At 52.6% G+C, this 17,263-nt stretch overlaps 1 protein-coding gene across 4 annotated transcripts in view; it reads left to right on the forward strand.

Annotated features, from left to right (window-relative positions):
• Positions 1–15,652, forward strand: part of Rptor (regulatory associated protein of MTOR complex 1) — a 345,487-nt gene extending 329,835 nt beyond the window's left edge. For all 4 annotated transcript variants that reach the window (XM_028853561.2, XM_037201582.1, XM_028853564.2 and 1 more), the window contains 9 exons: positions 2,555–2,669; positions 3,755–3,879; positions 6,891–6,995; positions 8,128–8,234; positions 10,256–10,383; positions 11,007–11,093; positions 12,087–12,203; positions 12,550–12,679; positions 13,341–15,652. In XM_028853561.2, the coding sequence (XP_028709394.1) occupies positions 2,555–2,669; positions 3,755–3,879; positions 6,891–6,995; positions 8,128–8,234; positions 10,256–10,383; positions 11,007–11,093; positions 12,087–12,203; positions 12,550–12,679; positions 13,341–13,409 (983 nt within the window). In that variant the 3' untranslated portion in view covers positions 13,410–15,652. The remainder of the gene's footprint in view (positions 1–2,554; positions 2,670–3,754; positions 3,880–6,890; positions 6,996–8,127; positions 8,235–10,255; positions 10,384–11,006; positions 11,094–12,086; positions 12,204–12,549; positions 12,680–13,340) is intronic.
• Positions 15,653–17,263: the final 1,611 nt, after the last annotated feature.

Below are 17,263 nucleotides of genomic sequence, written 5' to 3' on the forward strand. Positions count from 1 at the left end.
GTAGAGCAAGGCTGTCCCCACCACCCCCACGGCAGTTCCATGGCCCTGAGGTAGAGGCCACTTCATGTCTCCAACCAGTAGTCAAGGAGTTTTTCTCACAGAGGCAGCCATGACTAAGGGTCAGTGTGGTCAGTCTCTGGCCTTCTCCCCAGTCCCACAAGTCACAGTTTTGACCATACCTCCCTGTCCTCTGAAATTTAGAAAATAATGATGACCAGTTACTTGTTAAATAGGGCTGAGCCTCAGAGGACCACCTGCCCCTCCCACTGAAATAGAGGGCCATGCCAACTTCAGCCCAGGCCTGCCGCACTGAGGACCTCATTTCCTACACATCTGTGCTTGTGTTCTAGGATGTCGCCACACCTATAATGCGGGCCCTTGGGTGCCCACGGCACTGATATACTCAGTGCCCCCTCTGTTGACTCCTCGTGCCTCCTTTAGGTGCCGGGATCTCAGAACTGTGTGCAGCCCAGTAACCACTGCTCGGGGATGTGCAGCTGGCAAGCACACTGTCCACAGCACCCTCTCTGCGCCCTCCTAGAGAGCACAGGCCCTCTCAGAGCTCCCTATCCACTGCACTGTCCTAGACAGTGTTTCCCAGAATTGCAGGCCAGCGCAGCTAGGGCAGGTTAGTTTCCTGACACGAGTTTAGAAACTAGTTTGGAAACCAGGCCCACACAGTAACATGTCCAGGGGCCTCTTGGTCCCAGCTGCAGAGGCAACATTGACTGGCATTTCTATTCAGAACTGAGGCATACATTGAGAATACAAAGACAGGTGGGGCTGGGAGATGACTCACTCAATAAAGTGTTTGCCACACAAGTCTGAGGACCTGAGTCTGAGCCCCAGAACCTACATCTAAAAAGCTAGACACTGTGCTACATATTCGTAATTCCAGCATTGCCGAGGCAGACAGGCATTGCTGGCCAGCCGGCCTAGCCTGATTGGTGGGCCACTGCCTCAAACACAAGGTGGATAGCTCCTGAAGAGTGACACCCCAGGCTGACCTCTAACACACACACAAGACAGATACTCTTTGTAGTCTTTTTGAAAAAGAGATACGTTTATCAAAAGCACACAACAGAGGGTGCAGTAACTTGGTGGTAGAACACTCACATCATGGGGTTTAACACAAAAGTGAAGTTAGTGAATGACCTGGAAGCTCATTAGGTAAGACGGAGACACAGGTAACTCAGTGCTCAGTGGCTGCAGTGCGTTCTTCCAGTCACCCAGGTTCAGTATCTAGATTCAGCGCAAGGTTTTATTTGTTTGACATCCAGTATGAACTGGGAAAGGTGTCAGCAGAAGAGGTGGGAAATGATGCCTACAGGTTGGATGGAGCTGACTGCAAAAGTACAAGTCAGGCCCCAGAAGATGGGCTCTAGGAAAGACCAGAAGGCGTTCTTTAAGTCCCTGCTCATTGTCGGCTTCCCTGAGACATGGTGACCCGGACCCCCTGCTACACATGGTTGTTTGCATATATGCAAAATGCTTTGGCTGGTAGCATCTTCCAGTGCTCAGAACCTTACCACCCTCCTGGAGTCTTCAACAACAAGAAAAACATAACCAAGAATGAAGGTGCCCAGGTTATACACTTGTACCACTGCAAACCAGGCACCCTCCTCCTCCAACAACACCACCCCCAGCCATTTTCCCTCCCTACCATGTGTTCTGGGAAGAGGAACCAGAGGACAGACACTCTCTGAAGAGCTGCCCACCTGGCTGAACAGTGTGAGTCTCTCCATGTTGCCATCCTAGAGCCCCCATACAGCAAGGGCCTCAGACCAGGGGAAAGAGCCTGTCTCAGCCACCCAGGAGCTGGCTTCTGTCAGCACGAAACCCACCACTCTCCCTAGCATCACAAAGGGGCCTCCTGGCTAGACCAGAAAGCTTTCCTCTGTCCACCCAAGAGCTGTGTTCACTGGCTAAAATGATGTGTGATCCCTGAAGCACCTTTCCAGATACCCAGAGGTCCAGGCAGGTATCTGGGGCCAAGGCAGAAGGTGCTATCTCCGTCCTTGGTGCTGCAGCTGGGAGGTGGTGTGTACTCTGATAGACTTCACTGCCCACCATACTGTATCTGCAGCTGCCTGGACTCGACATCCTTTGCTGCAGGCCAGGAGGGTGTATATCTTCAGCTAATGTGTGGGGCCTGTCCTGTGTCCTCCACCCCTGTGATTTCTTGGCTAGCTGCTTCCCAGACTGAAGGCCCTGGACCTTCTTAAGAAATGGTACCCACACCCTCCTTCATCCTGAAGTTCTTAGTACTCTCTCCAGACTCAGTGAAGTTCCTCTACTCTGAACATTGCTGTGTATAGTATAATAAGCATTGATCAAAGGCATGTCATTGTCTAGCTCTGCCAGGAGCTGTGAGATGGGGCCAAGGAAAAGCATAGACCCCAGAGTTTTGGATGCATGGAGCTAAAGCCACCATTTTCCTCAGCATGTACTTCCAGCCCTTCTCTTTGGTCCCTGCTTTTCCCCTGCTTCGGCTCTGGTAAAGGTAATGTCAATGTTGCTATAGATGAGAACTTAGCTCCATTATCTCTTACAGGCATCACCAGACTGGATGATCAGATATTTCTGAACAGGAACCCTGGCGTCCCCTCTGTGGTCAAATTCCACCCCTTTACACCATGTATAGCTGTTGCTGACAAGGACAGCATCTGGTAGGCATGGCTTCAGTTCACCCTGGGTCTTCTCCCTCCATTGCACCTCTTATGAGGCCCACCCAACCCCAGACTCACCTGTGCTGCATTACTAAAGGACAGGCCAGGTAGGGGACTTTCTCCTCACGTATTCTACAGAAGCAAATGAGTTACAGAGGATCCCTGGGAGAGAATGGAGTTTTAAAATTTATAACAGGTTTGGACGTGGGAAGAGACCATCCACTTTAGCAGGTTCATGGTTTATTAAATGCCTGTAGATCTCCTTTATTCCCCCACTTCTTTCTTTAGTTTTTTAAGTTGTGGTAAACTGTATGTAACAGGAAAGTGGCCATCTTAAATACTTTTTTTAAAGACTTATTTATTTATTATGTATACAGCATGCTCGCAGGCTGGAAGAGGGCACCAGACCTCATTACAGATGGTTGTGAGCCACCATGTGGTTGCTGGGAATTGGACTCAGGACCTCTGGAAGAACAGCCAGTGCTCTTAACCGCTGAGCCATCTCTCCAGCCCCCATCTTAACCATTTGCTATCAATGCATATGCATACTGTGAAGGCCAGCCCCACCACCACCTCCAGAATGTCCTTGATCTCCCATACCCAAACCACACACTGAACACTAGTCCCTTCCCTCAGGTGCCATCAGCCCCATCGTCCTTTTGTCTCTGAACAGATGCCTCTAGGGAACTCCTGCCTTAATGGTATTTGTCCTTTGTGACTGACTTCTTTTACTTTTACCTAATGGTCCACTCATACTGTAGCATTCATCAGCATCTCCTCCCTTTTGGGCCTGGTAATTTAATATTCTGTTGTAAGGATCTCCCACACTGCTCGACTGTCCAGGGTGCTTGGTTGCTTCGGTGAACACTGCTTTCAGTTCCTTGGGAACACAGCAGAGGTGGAGTGCCGAGTCGCTGTCTGTGACCACACTGTACCCTCCACCAGCAGTACACAAGCTCCTCACCCACACTGGCCAGTTTCTGCTCTGACTGCAGCCACCTCATGGCTGTGAGGCAGTGTCCCACTGGGGTTTGGGATGTTTCCCTAGTGACTTGTCTTTCTGTCACCTCTCTTATTCCTTCAAGTTTTTGGGACTGGGAGAAAGGAGAGAAGCTGGACTATTTCCACAATGGCAACCCTCGGTACACCAGGGTCACCGCCATGGAGTACCTGAATGGCCAGGACTGCTCCTTGCTACTGACAGCCACAGGTGAGCGGGACTGGTATGGCTCCTAGGCCTGGAGGACGTGGTTTTTTTTGTTTTTTTTTTTGTTTTCTGTTTGTCTTTTTTTCACAAAACACTGCTCACAAGAGTCCCCATCATTCTGAAGTGTGGCATTTGTGAGGGAAGGGGCTTGAATACAGGGCAGGATGTTGGTCAGGGCTCTGGGACCATCTTTTCACCAAGCATTCCTGGCCTTCCATGTCCTGGAGGTGCCGTGTCAGTCTCTGACCTCCTAACCTTCATGGCGGACCCACATGGGCCCCAGATAACACATGACAGCAAGGGAGCACACCCTAGGCCACAGTGTCCACAAGGCCCATGCTGCCCTAACCATCTTTGCAGACCAGCTTCCTTCTTCCTGAAGGTGGATGAGGAGCGGTGTTTCAGAGACAGGAATGGCTCTCACTCTGTTCTCTTGTTGGTCTTTTCACCTGAAATATCTTATATCGTGCTCATTTTTGAACGGAAGTCTCTGAGTCACTTTCCCTAGGTTGACAGTGGTTTATTTCTTGTTGTTACTTTGTGTTGCATCCCTTTGTTTAAGACAAGGTCTCACATAGCCCAGTCCAGCCTCAAGTTCACTATGTAGCCAAGGATGACCTTGAACTCCTGATCCTGTCTGCCTCTGTTCCCCAAATTCTGGGATTGCAGCTGAGTGTTGCTCTGCCCAGTTACACAGTGCTGGGAACTGAACCCAGGGCATCGTGTGTACAAGGTCAGCACTCTGCCAGCTGAGCTGTGTGCCCGGCTACAGTTGTTTCAGCTCTTTAGAAACATGGTTCCTGCATCGGGGATGGTTCAGTGTAGAGCGCTTGCCTGACATCACAAGCCCCGTGCAGTATCCCAAGCCCCACAAAAGCTACACAGATAGAATCATACTAGCATGATGACCTCCTGCTGATGACAAGCTGTTGTCAGGTAGAAAGGTGATGGCAAGACTAACAGAGGGCCCAGAGCCCACAGTCCCAGGCTTCTCTGTCCTCATCCTGGGCCTGGACTTGGTGCTACGCCACTGAGACCACTGATAATCCCCATGTCTTGAGCATGACTTACGAATACATGGTTTATTGTACACACTTCAAAGGAGAAACAACGCACAGAAAATCGGTGTGACAACCCTGCAGTCCAGCCCTGAGTGGTGCAGTGATACCCAGAGGCAGGACTCACAGATAGCAACTGGAGGGGCACACGTGGGTCCCAAGTCCACTAGCCCAGGACACAGTCGGCCACCACATCCACTGGCAGGGGAAGGACAGTGAGTAGGTGCTGGCTTCCTGCAGATGCTCCCTGAGAGTGAAGTTCTCTTGAGAGCCATGGAGGCTAACTGGTCACAGCCTCAGTTGTGCTTATCCAGAAAACCAGTGTGCAGAAACTCAACAGCCACTGGGGTCAGAGCCAGGAGACCCTGTTGGGACAGGGTCACTGGAAGGGTCACTTGTTGCTAGAGTCCATGGCTCATGCTGTTGAGGTACATTGGAGACCATTGTCTGCTGAGCTGCTTGGAGTCTGGGCTTTTATGGCCTGACGGAGCTTCCCTTGTCTTTGCAGACATTGCAGTCCCTCCTCCTTGTTGGTGTAGGCTGCCTGTGCCCCGGGCATTGCTGCTTACACCCAAGGGCTCACTTCAGTGTCGGTGAGTTCTGGTGTCAGGCAGGATGTTGAGCAGGAGTGCCTCCATCTTGTTTTCTTGTTTGTTTTGTTGTTGTGAGTGTTCACTACACTGACACTGTGTGGCCCTAAAAGTCACTGTCTAGCAGTGTCACCTCAGGACCAAAGCCAGTCCCCTGACCCACAGCATCAGAACTGTCCAGAAGTGACCTATGCATCATGGGGTTAGGAACCCTCAAGGTTCCTTAAAGAGAGGTCGGGGTCAGATTGAGATTCTCAAGGCACCAAAGAGAAAAGGAAGAAAATGAAGGGGAAAAGCGTCGAAGTGCCTGGTGTCCTCTGGAGTCATCCTTGTAGCTAGAGATTTCCTGCCTTGCCCACAGTCAGGACAAATCTTTGTCACCCGCCAGTCCCACAGCCGCTCAGACCCAACCAAGTAAACACAGAGACTTATATTGCTTCAAACTGTATGGCCGTGGCAGGCTTCTTGCTAACTGTTCTTATAGCTTAAATTAATCCATTTCCATAAATCTATACGCAGCTCGTGGCTTACCGGCGTCTTCACATGCCACTTGTCATGGCGGTGGCTGGCAGTGACTCCTTCTGCCTTCCTGTTCTTTTATTTCTCCTCTCTGTTAGTCCCGCCTATACTTCCTGCCTAGCCACGGCCAATCAGGTTTTATTTACTGACCAATCAGAGCAACACATTTGCCATACAGACCATCCCCCAGCACAGCCAAGTGCAGACCATCTCAGACACCTGCACTCAGGCCCATGGTCCTAATCATCCTCTATGCGGACCTGCTGGGTAAAGCCATGAGGAACCCAAGAATGGGCTCCCACAGGACATACAGAACATCCCACAGCACATTCTCTCAAAGGAGAAACTACAGAAGGGCCTTTCTAAGTCTCTAAAAGCAAGGCAATTGGGGGTCTCATGCGTTTCTGTCTGGGGAGCCCGGCAGCCATCCTCTCTAACCTTAGGTCAGGCTGATCGGTGCACAGAACACCAGGGCAGTGTGGACAAGGTAAACGCCCCAAAGCTTTGTCCTCTGGAAAAACTAAGTTTCCCACTGAGAGACGGGACTAGAGGGAAGAGGGAGGAAGGTGATTCAGCTTTTATCCAGCTTCTCCGTCTCCGAGAGAGTGGTCAATGCTGCTGGCTCTGGAGAGGAGAAGTGGCCGTGCAGCCAAGCCGCCGATATGTGGCCTCCGGTTTCCAGTGCTAGGATCTGCCATGGCCCCATCTCCCTTTACAGCTACCTTTTACTGATTGCTCACATCAGAATAGCAGGACTAGGCATCCAGAACACTATGTCTCTGTCTTAGAGACAGGGGTGGGGCGCACCTGCAGGGCACAGGGTCACACTGCTTTTCTCCTTCCCTAGATGACGGTGCCATCAGGGTCTGGAAAAATTTTGCTGATTTGGAAAAGAATCCCGAGATGGTTACTGCATGGCAGGGGCTCTCAGACATGCTGCCAACAACACGAGGTGGGTCTTTGGCTCCTCAGGAGAAGGCCATCTAGAACTGTGAAGACATAGTTGTGATCCTCCAGGACACCATTCACTTCTGAGTTTCCCCTAGAAATCACAAGAGTAGGTAACTCTCAAGGACGCCAATGTTCTGCCATGTTCTCAGTTGGCCAAGTTGTAGGCAGCCCTGCCGGTGGCCAGATGTGGCTCAGAAAAGAGTTGCTGCTGGCTGAGGGTGAAGGCTGCATGGTGTCCTCCTTGTGCCAGCTGTGTGCTTTCCCAGGACCACTGAGTGGAGATCTCCATCTGGGGGAGAAGTCCAGCCACACTCACAGCTGCCTGGACTGGTGGCCTCCAGAATTATGGGATAGGAAACCTGAGTGGCCTGTGGTTTCCTTGTAGAAGTCTAAGCCGACTGAGCTGAGGAAGGAGTGAAGCTCAGAGGGTCCACATGTGGTGTCAGCTTTCCCAAGAAAGGCTCAGGGACGGCACCTTGTAGCTGGCCCTCAGTCATGCTTCAGGAGGTGCTCTGTCTGGGGGTATGTGCCTCCTGCAGCGTTGGACCGGGGATGAACTAGCTCCTGCCCCCATGGCTTCTGCTGAGTTAACCTCCCATGGGTACCAGAAGACTTAAGCATTAATGCTTTGTTGCCTTGGGTACCTTGGGTACAGAAGTTTGCTTTATAAACACTTTGTTCTGATGGCAGTCCATGCCCATGTAGACAGTGACCTTTGGAGAATTCCTGACAGCTAAGTTAAGTTGCCCACTGGCCATCCTCCTGCCTCAGTCCCTCAGTATTTGGGATGATGGGCACATGTTACTGTACCTAGCTGAGAGCTCTTTCCCATGGCCTGTACAGAACCCCTGCTTTTCCTAAGAGAACTAGGACCTTGGTGTTCTGATTGGTCTGGAGGCCACTGAAATTGTACTCTTTGTGCCTCAGAATTGTAGATGTATTTGGTGGACAGAGATTCTAAGTCCTGTGATTCAGTGCCATGGGTGGGTGGAGCGTGTAAGGTTCTGGAGAGCACAACGCTCATCTGAACATTATTACACCAGCTTGGCCTTACAGGAGTGAGGGGGACGCCCAGGATGCCCCCATCTTGTCGGAGCCACTGTTTGACATAGTGACCCACTCTGTTTCCCCAGGAGCTGGGATGGTGGTAGACTGGGAACAAGAAACTGGCCTCCTCATGAGCTCAGGGGATGTGCGCATTGTCCGGATCTGGGACACTGACCGTGAGACAAAAGTGCAGGTAACCACACCAGGCCCCAAGCTTCGTAGAACCAGACTGCCCACGCTCCCAATCCACAAAATAGATCTCATTCCTATCAAAGAGAACCAAGACCTGTGGCTTCCAGGCAAGCACAGTCGGGGACTGCTGCCCAGCTGTCTGTCTGCAGGGAGACAGACGGGGAGATGGCATCTTGCTGCCAGGCGAGAAGCTAATTACCTCTGGATGCACAATGATTGTGGCACTTTGACCCTGCATTACAGCATAATTAAGCCTGTGCTAATCCAAATTATTTCCAAATATGTTTTCTCCGTGCAAATTAGGGAATATCAGAAATCAGTAGGGTGAACTATCTTAAATGAGAACAGTTAATTGCTTGACCATCTGCGTCTTTTCTCCCCCTGTGGTGCTGGATGCAGAAAGGAGGGCTTCGTGTATGCTGAGCACCTCCCCAGCTGCCACCGAGAGAGAACTCAGCCCCTTACTTAAATCATCTTTCATTTGCAAGATTGTTTGTTTTTGAGACATAATACTACTGTGTAGACCAATCTGGTTCCGAATTTTCCATTTTAATACAGTGCATTGGTTTTGCCTCAGATACCTGAGCTTCCTTGCTGGAGTCCAATTGCACCTACCTCCTTTGGGTCCAAGGCAAAAATCACAGATACTGGTTTTTTTGTTTGTTGTTGTTGTTGTTGTTTGTTTGTTTGTTTGTTTGTTTCAGAGCTGAGGACCAAACCCAGGGCCTCATGCTTGTTAGGCAAGCGCTCTACCACTGAGCTAAATCCCCAACCCCAAGAATTAAAATTTTTTTTTTTGTTTTTTTTGAGACAGTGTTTCTCTGTAGTTTTGGTGCCTGTCCTGGATCTCGTTCTGTAGACCAGGCTGGCCTCGAACTCACAGAGATCCACCTGGCTCTGCCTCCCGAGTGCTGGGATTAAAGGCGTGCGCCGCCGCCGCCGCCGCCGCCGCCGCCGCCGCCGCCGCCGCCGCCGCTGCCGCCGCCCCACCACCGGCAATCACAGATACTGTAAGGACATCACATAGGTAGCTGAGGGATATCTGTCTGCCCAGTGCCCAGAGAGCCACAGAGCAGAGCCTGTCCTCAGCATTCTCCAACCTGCCCTGCCAAAGTGGGGGCATGGACAGCTGTGGATATCTCTGCAGAGCAAAGGGGCAGAGACAGGCAGGAATGACAAGCGCTGACATAACTTGAGACCTGTCCATCAACATCTGCTAGAATGCCTCCATGGCGTCCTCAAGCCCCACAATGCCACCAAACAGTTGAAGTACAATACTGTCTTTCAGGGTCCCTGTCCATATGGAGAGATAGTGCCTGACTGTTCCTATTTCTGGGGGGAGGGGGGGTTGTGTGGGACCCTTGGGGTCCCTGCAGGTGCAGTGCCTCCTTGGGTGCCATCACATCAGCTGCAAAAGAGGGGGCGTGGCTCTTTAACAACCCCCCTTCAGAACCCGCCCCATTCCCATGAGTTCCTCTGAGGCTTGCCCCATCTGATTAGAAAGCACTTTCCCCTCTGAGGCCCGTTTCCAGCTCCCGTTCCTTCTTGCTCCCATTCATCACCCCCCTGCCCTTCTGCAGTATTTATGGCACCAAGGAGAGCAGAGAAGCAGTTCCTCAGCTCTTCCCTGACTAATTAGGGGTTTGAAGAGAGACCTAACGAGGCTCCCTCCCTGCCAAAATGTGCTTCGTCTTTCTTTTCAGGAAAAGGAGATGTTGCTGGGAAGTTTAATTGGCCCTGAAAACCAGGCATCCCCACAGTTGCCTTCCAGGCTGTGCCCAGGCATGGGCTCCCAGGCCCTGCTCATCCTGGCCTGTAGGTACAGGCACAAGGCAGACACTCCAGTAGATCAGGGCATGCCTGATGCCCTGTAGCCCTGCACTACCCTTGACCTAGTTCCTCTGGCCTGTGATAGCCTTGTAGGTAGAGACCTATCTCACAGCCCGAGGGAAATGGATATGTCCACAAAGGATGCTGCAGCCAGCTGGAAGCCCCTCCTCACTGCTCTTTTTTTGGGCTTAGGATATTCCCACGGGTGCTGACAGCTGTGTGACAAGTCTGTCCTGTGACTCCCACCGCTCACTCATTGTGGCTGGCCTGGGCGATGGCTCCATCCGAGTCTATGACAGGAGGATGGCACTCAGTGAATGGTAACTGCCACACCTCCCCTCTCCTCAGTGCTATTCAAGCTCCTTCCAGATGGCAGAGGGCCTTTCCCCCCCCCCCCCCCCCCCGCTGCCAGGAAAGGGTCCAGATTTCTCTGTGAGCATGAAGTGTTTTCAGCAGTTTACAGCGGAGCTCTGACATCAGGCAAGAGGACAGCTCCTGGGGCTGCAGAGCCTGGGGCTGCAGAGCCGGCTCAGTGGGGTCAGCCCTTACCCTTCACTGCCTGGCTTGTGTGTCTTCGTCCTCCATCCTTGCCTGGCGTCCAGTTGTCTCATAGCCCTGCGTCCTGCCTCTCAGAGAAGACCTCTTCAACTGACCCCACAGAGACAGGAGCAGAGAGGTCTTCTCACTAAGCTGCCATCTAAGGCAGGGCTACTAGGCCTTCCTCAACCCAAAATGGCACTCAGACTTCAAGGCCAGACTGGGGAGTGACCTAGTACAGCCTGCCTAGTGGCCCCAACCTGAGTATCCTCCTGAGGCTCTGCCCAGGGGCAGGCCTGCGAGGTCCAGTTCACACCTGTTCCTCCTAGCCCTCCCTGCAATTCCCTGAGCAATGGGGGAAGAGTACCTGGGCTGGGCCAGTCCTGACCATACCTTCCTCCTTCAGCCGGGTCATGACTTACCGAGAGCACACTGCGTGGGTGGTAAAGGCCTACCTGCAGAAGCACCCTGAGGGCCACATCGTGAGTGTGAGGTAAGCAGCAAAATATGCATAAGACATCTGCAGTGAAAACATTCTTTTCCCTCCATTTAAATATGTCCTTGATATTTAAACAGCTAGGGACTGTGGCATTTCAGGGCAGTAATTGACTCTGCTCTGTAACTGGCCAGAAAGGTCAGAGTGCAGAGCAAGAGGGTGTGTGTGTGTACACCAGAAAATCTGAGCTGGCCTGAATGAGATGGGCAGGCCGGTATGTCCCTCCTGCAGGTGCAGGGGCAGGCAGCAAAGCAAGATGCACCTGGCAACATATCCCCAAGCAGGCTGGCTGCCCCAGCAGACTGCCTTGTCGCCAGCCAGCCTCTGCACATAAATTCAGACCTGCTGCTCAGTAAATACTGTGCTGAGAGCAGCGAATCTTTATTTGCCTGTTAAAGAGACAGCAAAGCATAATTTACTGTTGCAAAGCCACCGTTCCTTCCGAGTGATGTTCTCCCCTTATCTGTGGCGTGAAGCAGAGCCTAACTCTTGGAATGGACATTGAAGCAGAAGGCTATGAGCCTAGGCAAGGCAACCTGGCCTCCCTGTGGAGCTGGGTATCCACCAGGCTCCCTCTGCCATCTTCTGCCCTCATGGGCTCCACTTCATGAATTCCAGTCTCTGTGGCACTCTGCCCCTGCCCTTGCTCATAGCCTCTTCTCTAACCCTGCCATGTCCTGCTTTGAGCAAGCACAGTGGCTGTCTTTGGTATCAATCCTGGCCTTTTCCAGCTTAAGAGGGGTGCAGCTTGATAGGAACTCAGACTGCTGAAGCCAGTGGTGTGGCAGGATGGGGGGCTGTGGGCATCACCTGGGAGCCCCTTGATAGGGGCTCTGGGAGTCTATATGGCTTTGGCCTTACCAGCATATGCAAATGGGCATGAAACTTCACAGGGCCAATGCCGCCATCCTCCAGAGCCAGGTCCCTCCCACAGGGCTCCAGGTAGCGTCCCTAAGGTTCAGCAAGCATCACTATGGCCCTCTTTCGCAGTGTCAATGGAGATGTGCGCTTCTTTGATCCTCGGATGCCTGAGTCCGTGAATGTAATGCAGATTGTGAAGGGGCTGACAGCCCTCGACATCCATCCCCAAGCAAACCTGATCGCCTGGTAGGTACCCTGCCTCCATGCAGCCCTTGCTTCTGGTGCCTTTGGAGGAAGTTAACTTAGAGATACAACTGTACTACCATGAAATAAAAACAGAAGATCTCTCCCTGCCTTCTCCAACCTGGAGAACAAACACCTGCCCTCAAGGCATCTCTGGGGACAGGCCTGGTTCTTACTGAGGGTAACAGATGAGTAGCCTCTTCTTACTCAGGGTGACATACAGGTAGACCTCCTGGCTGTGGCCCACATGCTGTAGCCACCCGTCCCCAGCCAGGCCCTCGGCCTGTCTTCCTCCCACACCACAGGGAGACAAGCTCATATTCTGACCATCCTTTCCTCCCCGCCACAGTGGCTCCATGAACCAGTTCACGGCCATCTACAATGGAAACGGGGAGCTGATCAACAACATCAAATACTACGATGGGTTCATGGGCCAGCGCGTCGGGGCCATCAGCTGCTTGGCTTTCCACCCACACTGGGTCTGTGCCTTCTTCACTGCGGGGTCTCTGGGAGGAGGGTGAGGGGTAAAGTGGAGTCATTGAGTGACCTAGGAAGCCTGGACCCCACCTCCGGGCTCCAAGAACATGAAGAAGTGAAACAGGCCTGGGGTCTCCAAACTATCACCCTGCCCCCTAGAAACCAAACTCAATTCTTAATGCTCAGGTAAGAATAGACAACACAGAGGGAGAAACAGCTAGTGTCCTATGGTTTGGGGGCATCCCCTTCCCTCTTGGTGAAGGGGCAATAGATGAGTGTCACTGGACACCTTTCCATAACTGTAGTCACTCGTGTGGACTGTTACGTTGGTTAGGATTTTGCAGAGTGGGTTTCATGGGAGCCTGTGTGTGCCTGAAGTGTATAGCAGCAGCTTCCCAGAACTGTCCCAGTGGGGCAATCCTGAAAGGAAGCTGCAGGGAATTGTGGGTAGTATGCAAATTGCCTGTAATGGAATTTGGATGATACATCGTCCCTGCTAGAATCCGGCAGTTAATGGCCTTCATTCCTGTGCCTGTGTGGAGTTCCGAGGTGTTAGGGTAGTTAGTGCCTCCCGGCTAGAGCTGGGCGGAGAACCAGCAGTCTGCCCTCTTCCTCTAGCCCCAGTGCTGCAGCTCACGTGCCTGTCTGCTCTCTCCCTCACAGCCTCATCTGGCAGTAGGAAGCAATGACTACTACATCTCTGTGTATTCGGTGGAAAAGCGCGTCAGATAGCGGCACCCAGGACTCACTCCTGCCAGGCTGCAGCCACCCTCTGCTGTACATAGTGAACCAACTGCACTGCCTGGGTTGCAGTGCCTACCTACCTACCCACCTTGCAAACCTTGGCTCCCGACTTGGCCATGGCCAACTGAGGAGGGGGCTTGCACTTCTCTCTGTCTGTCTTCACTGTAATGTACAAGTCCAGAGCAGGGGAGGGTTTGACGCTGCTTCCCATCAAGAACCAGCACCCAGGCACCAAGGACCTCATGATGCCTCTCAGCACATCATGGTCCTTTCCTGTCCTGTTTTCTTCTGAGATTTTACAAAGGGATACATTTAGTTTTTCCATGTGATCAAAGCATTAGTCACAGGACAGGTGGAGCCCTGTAGAAACACTGCGTTTGGGGCTCCTGAGAGCCGTGGCCCAGCCCCACTGTCCTCTCCTGTGGACAGGAACCCCTCAGAGGAAGCTGGGCAATGCTGAAAAATGGAAGAAAGCAACTGAGGAGGCGAGGGGGGGCCTCTCCTGCTACCCAAGTATGGAAGTCTGAGCCTGGCCCTCGCAGGGCACAGAGGCAACCCAGCACCCACCTCATCACTGGGTATCTTATGATGGCGTGAGGAAAGGGCCCCTCCTGCACAGCTAGACCTCTGAGGTCTAGTCTGGCCCCTGACATGAGCTGGTTTACAGGAAAGGGCTCTGTGTCTGTGGACAGATGATGCTGATCTGTAGAACTAGCGGTTGCCTCAGCCTGCCAGGCTCATTCTGAAGTGCTTCTCTCCCATAGGGCAGTAGCACTGGCCCTGGCCCTAGCTCCTGGTGTGTGCCACACACAGGCACACAGCATGCAGGCACGCAGCCTCCCCACCCATGCCCAAGCACATATGGGTGCCCTGGTCTTCCTGTCTGTGCACACTTAGGGTGTGCACACGTGTGGGTCCACAGTCTCCCCCCCTGCACATGTGTGAGCACTGTGGCCTGCCACAGGTGCACTCACATGCTGGCCTCACACTCATCACACACACACAGGTTCAGAGACTGCATTGGACCCTAGAGGCATGTGGGCAGCAACAGCCCCATGGATGGTGTGACTAAGGTTGCATGATGCAATCTGTGATGTGGAAGAGTTTCTCAGCAGTGTCCTGGTGTGCTGGCATGTGACCGTGTGCACATGAAAGTGAGGGGCCGTGGACATTTCAGCCCTGGATGGAGCACAGCATTGCTGAGGAGCTGCACACAAACGGCACAACACAGTAATGATGTTTTGAAAAGCATTTTCCGTTTTCCCTGGGAATCAGGATCTTTCAGAGGAGGACAAAATGGCTTAATCAGGTCTGCCACCAGGAGTCCACACAGGTTGGAACAGTGAGGGCAGAGGCTGGGTCCCTGTGCTGTGCTCAATGGATCTGTTTTAGTCAAGAGCATCTTCCTTGTGAAAGGATCCCTGCAGGCAGTCCTGGGCTGACCACAGGGCCAGATGGGGCTGGACGAGCAGGACAGGAGACCCTTGTATCAGGAGGAAGGCTCATCCACTCGGCTGGGCCAGACAGCAGCTTGGAGTCAGGAAGGCCTTAGGACCACCTGACACCCCCAGGGGCCCACTTGGCCAGTTGTGCAGAGCACCCCAGTGGGGGACACGCTGGAACCTTCCAGCAGCTGGACTCCAAGTTGGTCCAGCTCAGTCCCGGTCAGCTTGTGGTTCTGTTTTGGTGCACGGGGCCACCTGAAGGGTTGAGTGACCTCCCTTCCCTGGTGGAGCTACAGTTCTTGATCCTGCCCACGGGCTGGGCCTTCACAAGTCTGATGCGAAAATTCAATCATGAAGCTAACTAAGGCTCGAGAGAGCACTGGCCTAGAGTTCATTGTCTCTATTTATTTTACCAAAATGAGAGTTGAAAAGGACTGACAAGACGTGGAACTGCAATGAAGCTCAGAGCAGTGACAAGCAGCAAGTGTTAATAAAGAATAAAGCCGTGAGAAGAGACTGCGCCTCCTGCTAGCTGAGAATGTGCAGGGGTGGGGTGAGCTGGGCCCCAAAGGGTTTCTGCATTCCCCACTCCCCTGGGGTGGGACAGTCTTGACCCAAAACAGCTATAAGTGAATGCCGCAGGACAGGGCCACTGTATCTAGCCCTCCTGGGCCTGGGTGGAAAGGAAGAGGTGGTGGTTGCCATGGATACGTTGAGGCATCGGGACTGGGATTCCTCTGCTAACTCAAGCTTGTCGTTAATAAGGTTGCCCTGCATTGACACAGACCAGCTTCGTGTGGTTGTCCCCATTTTCTTTTTTTCTTTTGTTTTTTTTTTGTTTTGTTTTGTTTTTTGGTTTTTGTTTTTGTTTTTGTTTTGAGACAGGGTTTCTCTGTGTAGCTTTGCGCCTTTCCTGAAACTCACTCTGTAGACCAGGTTGGCTTGAACTCACAGAGATCCGCCTGGCTCTGCCTCCCGAGTGCTGGGATTAAAGGTGTGCGCCACCACTGCCCGGCGTCCTGTTCATCCCCATTTTCTATTAGCATTGTTGCCTCTCTAGGCAGCACCAAGTACTTATGCAGAGGGTGAGTGCGTGTGCAGCCCTGGTCTTGGTCCTGTGAGGGGCCAGGCAGCAAACTAGCTGTGGACATGAGTCCAGAGGCCCAGTGTTCCTCCAGGGTGTGAGGGCATAGCCTGCCAACCAGGGAGAGCCAAGGGGCTCCCTCTGCAGGTCTCATGCTGGTGATGGGGCCTCCACCACCTACTGCACATGTCTACATCCCCATCCTCCAAAGCCTCAGCAAACACCCACCCCCACCACCCCCCGCCCTCCATGCACAGAGGCCAGAAGAATTAGCCTGTTGTGTCATACTGAATTGATTGCTGGTCTGGTCAGAACCCACATGTTCCCAGAAAGTGGAAAATAGCATCTCAGGTGTGGAGGGCAGAGGCCTCAGAAGACCAAGAGCACATGAAGGGAAGGGGTGGGAGAGTCTAAAGGACTCATATGTTGAAGCCCTGATCTCTCCCCTCCCCCATCACCTCAGCATGACTGTATATGGAAACAGGATCTTTACACAGGTCATCAAGTCAAAATGAGGTCATGGGTGGCAGTAATCCAGTCCAGCTGTCCCTGTGAGAAGAGAACAGGACACAGACCCACAGGGATGGCAATGCACAGGCACAGGGAGACTTCATACCTCAGGAAGAAGCAGTCTGGACACACCCAAGCTTGAGACTGACCTCCCAAGACTGCTTACGCAGTGTCAAACACTTGTCAGTGGTGACTGGCCACAGTGGCCTGGTGTGTGAATGTTGCTAGCACGTCCAACCAGTGTCCTGCCCTTGGAACTCGCCCAGCCCTGCTATCCACCCATGTCTCTTAGAAGTCAGGCAGTAATCACAAGTGCTGTGGGCTTCCAAAATGGCATGGTACCAGGGAAGTGTTGTGGACCTTGTGTGGAAGAGCCTTTGGCATGATAGAGCTAGGTCTGTGCTTCCTTGGCTAAGAGAAAGAACCTTCTGTCCACGGCTGGTCTGCCATGGCCTCCCTCTCCCATGGCCCTCAGAGACGACTGCTCTGCTGCGGCCTGTACCCAGGCCTCTATGTCCCAGCCTGCCTCACCATCCCGATGCTGCCTGGCCCCTGCCTCAGCTACTCCACTTTAGTGGCCACCATGTGCCCTGGACCTGAGACTAGACCACACACTGGAAGATGATGGTACAATACAAGGGTGCCGTGCACACCATGATATTGCTACAGTAGTGGTGAGCTGGGCAAGAGCTGTAGGACTTCATTTCCTCTTTGGTCTCAGGAACATGTGTCTACATGTCACCCATGTCCTGGGTACATACTCTACCCACCTTCTTCCATCAGCCTGTACAGCATCCTCCCAG

This window comes from Peromyscus leucopus, chromosome 8b (assembly GCF_004664715.2).
Source record: "Peromyscus leucopus breed LL Stock chromosome 8b, UCI_PerLeu_2.1, whole genome shotgun sequence".
Taxonomy (NCBI): Eukaryota; Metazoa; Chordata; class Mammalia; order Rodentia; family Cricetidae; genus Peromyscus; species Peromyscus leucopus.